Below are 3042 nucleotides of genomic sequence, written 5' to 3'. Positions count from 1 at the left end.
GCTTGGCTGGGATTAAACTGTAAATCTACTCCACACTAATCTGGAAAGAAAAACAAGGAGAGTCAAACAAAGGAGAGGGAGAGAAGGATACCCAGGCATTGACCCTGTTTGTAAGAGAGAATGAACATGTGACAATTGCACAGAAGGAAGAATTAGCACAATTAATGGAAACCCAGAGACAGATCTTGTGGTTCAACCTGAATAATAGAAAAGAAAAGCAGTCAGCCACTGTACCTTACCTCTACCTCAGAATGAAAATGGGTGAGATCTTGTCTCCATGAATGCTGATGTCTCCACAGTGCACAGTCAACTGAGTTCCTCTTTCCCGTTATATGCCTTTCTCCATGCAGTTTATAACTCCTGCCTCAACCTCCCTAGTGCTGGAATAAAAGGCGAGTGATCCCAGACATTGGGATCACCTTTGTGTGAGCTTTGTTTCTCCTTTAAGACAGATTCAATCTCTAGTAGCCCAGGATGACTTTGAACTCACAGAGATCTCTCTGGCTCTGTCAAATGAGTCCTGGGATTAAAGGTGTGTGCCACAAGACCCTTGTCTGTATAACTGAATAGTATGGCTGCCTTGCCCTCCGACCTTCAGGCAAACTTTATTTATTAAAACACAAATAATATACTACCAAAGAAGGTGATAGAAATCAGAGGAGAATAAAAAATCATACTCTCAATATCTAATGACAGAACCACAGTTCAGGAAGAGAAAGTTTGAATTAATGAATCTATCCCCTTCACCTATTTCAGAACCAGTCAATGTTATTTTTCAAAGCTGAGTCAATCAACACACTGCCAGGTGCAGTTGTTTTTTTTCTTTAGGTCTCCAAGTCTCCCTTTTCACAAGAGCTTGATGGGCTGTTATCCACTCTGCCATTGTCAGTGCTAAGAAAGAAAACTGAGGGCTGTGGTCCTATGTGGCAGTGAACACTGGGCCCAAACCTCCACAGCTCAGCTGTGTTGAAGGGACTAAAATGGGCTTCACCAAACAGAAACACTACTAGAATGCACAAACTGATTTTAAATGTTTTACTTATTTTATATTTTATTCGGGTAATGTTTTGTCTACAGAGACAGCTGTGCCCATGGAGTAAGAACTCAGATCCTCTGTTGCCCCAGTTAAGATGGTTGAAAAGTACTGGGTGGTGATCAAGGGTCCCCTGCAGAAATAACTATTGCTTTTGTCAATTGAGTAATAATCGTTCCAGTTCGCACATGCTGAGTTTGGAGAAAAAATATCTTCTTTCTCTTGCACTTCTATTGTAAATAAACATTCATGTTTATTTTTTCCTTTGTTCTGAGCCCTTGATCATATGGTCTGCTTGTCCAATGCAGACAGTTTTCTGCAAAGAAACCTTGCTGGGATGAGCTTGGGATCAGCAGAACCCTGAATCCCAGTTTCCATCTGATGGGAAAAAAAATCAAAGCAGTCTAACAACAGGGTAGAAGGTGCATAGAGTATACCAGAGTCCAGTGCTGCTGCTCACCCTACCTGCCCTTCAACTCATTTACAGATGTGTTGAAGCCAGGCCTAGCAGCTGTGTTTCCCCAAATTCATTGTAAATGCACCACAGAGCCCACAGTCTAAACAGGTACCATTAGTAACAATACTAAATGCTTCTTGTGGAAGGCACACATGAGTCACAACTCACAGGGTCCTAAGACTGCTTCAGGTATTTGAGGGGGTTTTCCAGGAAAAGATCACGTGCGGAAACCAGGGAGACACATACTTCAGCCACCAAGTGGGGATAGGAGTCGACCACTGTCTTCCAGCTCGAGGTCTGAAAAACCTCAGAAGCACGAGCTGTAATGAAATCCATTGCCCGAGTTTTCAACTGCACTGCGCTGTGGAGGTCAGCCAGGAAGAGAGTGTGGGCAGCATTCTCCACAGAGAGGTCCCTGAAGAGGGCCCTCTCACACATGACCTTCAAACGCTCCAGGCCATACTTGTCAGCAGCTGCCAGCACCGCATCTGCCATGCTGTGGAGATCTGGTTCTTTCCCGGTGTAAATGAAGTCCATCATTGCCTTGAAGACTTCAGGTTCCATGTCATGAATTTCAACGCGATTCTTTCTGCTCTCCTCCATGTCATGTTCAAACATGGCTCTGAAAACTGGAGAGCGAGCAGCTAAAATGGCCTTGTGAGCCAGGAATTCCTGGCCAGCTACCACCAGGCAGCAGTCTGTGAAGCAGGAATTCTCCCACAGCTCTCCTAGCTCATCTACCAGTGTGCACTCTGGAATGTCAATCCCTGGCTGCATGTTCTGTTCAGAGATGCTGATGTAGTCCTGAACCACACTCACCTCACAGCAGAGTGTGAGTTTGTCATCTGGGAGAAGCAAACATGGAGTGGACAAAAGGAAATCTCGAGGAATGAAATTTGTGATCCCCCAGCCTTCGTATTGATTAAACCTGATGACTCTTTGACTGTTCACGATTCGGTATTTCTCTCCTTTGGCATTTATGATCTCAACCTGTATCTTTGCCCACACGGGGCTCTTTGGAGAGCTGAGCAACCCTAGGAAAACTGACAGGTAGCCTCTGCTTTCCACATCGATCCCATTCAGGTATAGTTTCATAAACCATTTTTGTTTTTCATTGGATCCTGGTGAGAAAGTGGGGCTTTCAATGTCTTTCCACAAGTTTTCCTCCAAGAAAAAAGAGAAGTTGCTGATGGTCCATCTGTAGGAGAATTTCCTGACTCTGATCTGTGTGTATCCACTTCCCTCAGCTGCCAGGTCCCCTGACATAGCTGCTGCTGGGAGTGTGAAGGTTTACCTGGAGCCAAAGAAGAACAGGATAGCTTTCTTCTTCAACCTGGGGGTCACAATTACAGATTTTTTTTAATTTTTTTTTTTAGTTTCTGTTTTCTCCACTGTTCTCTGTTCTATGAGCTAGAAACTTGAGTCTGTCTGAAATTCTATCCAGATTGCTGTATGAGCCGGGCACTGTTGGCACACGCATTTATTCCTAGCACTTGGGAGGTAGAGGCAGGCTGATCTCTGTGAGTTCGAGACCAGCCTGGTCTACAAGAGC

At 44.6% G+C, this 3042-nt stretch overlaps 1 protein-coding gene across 1 annotated transcript; it reads right to left on the bottom strand.

Annotated features, from left to right (window-relative positions):
- Positions 1-1664: 1664 nt before the first annotated feature.
- Positions 1665-2756, bottom strand: LOC119801323 (speckle-type POZ protein-like). The gene has a single exon (XM_038311862.1). It carries the CDS (start codon positions 2754-2756, stop codon positions 1665-1667), a length of 1092 nt encoding a protein of 363 aa, XP_038167790.1.
- Between the last annotated feature and the right edge of the window lie 286 nt (positions 2757-3042).

Source organism: Arvicola amphibius, chromosome 14 (assembly GCF_903992535.2).
Source record: "Arvicola amphibius chromosome 14, mArvAmp1.2, whole genome shotgun sequence".
Lineage (NCBI taxonomy): Eukaryota > Metazoa > Chordata > Mammalia > Rodentia > Cricetidae > Arvicola > Arvicola amphibius.
The sequence above is the reverse complement of the archived record's forward strand: the minus strand, read 5'-3'. Positions and strand labels throughout refer to the sequence as shown.

What these genes read in the sequence shown, in the direction of transcription:
- LOC119801323 (XM_038311862.1), bottom strand. Translation starts at nt 2,756, where the DNA reads ATGTCAGGGGACCTGGCAGCTGAGGGAAGTGGATACACACAGATCAGA.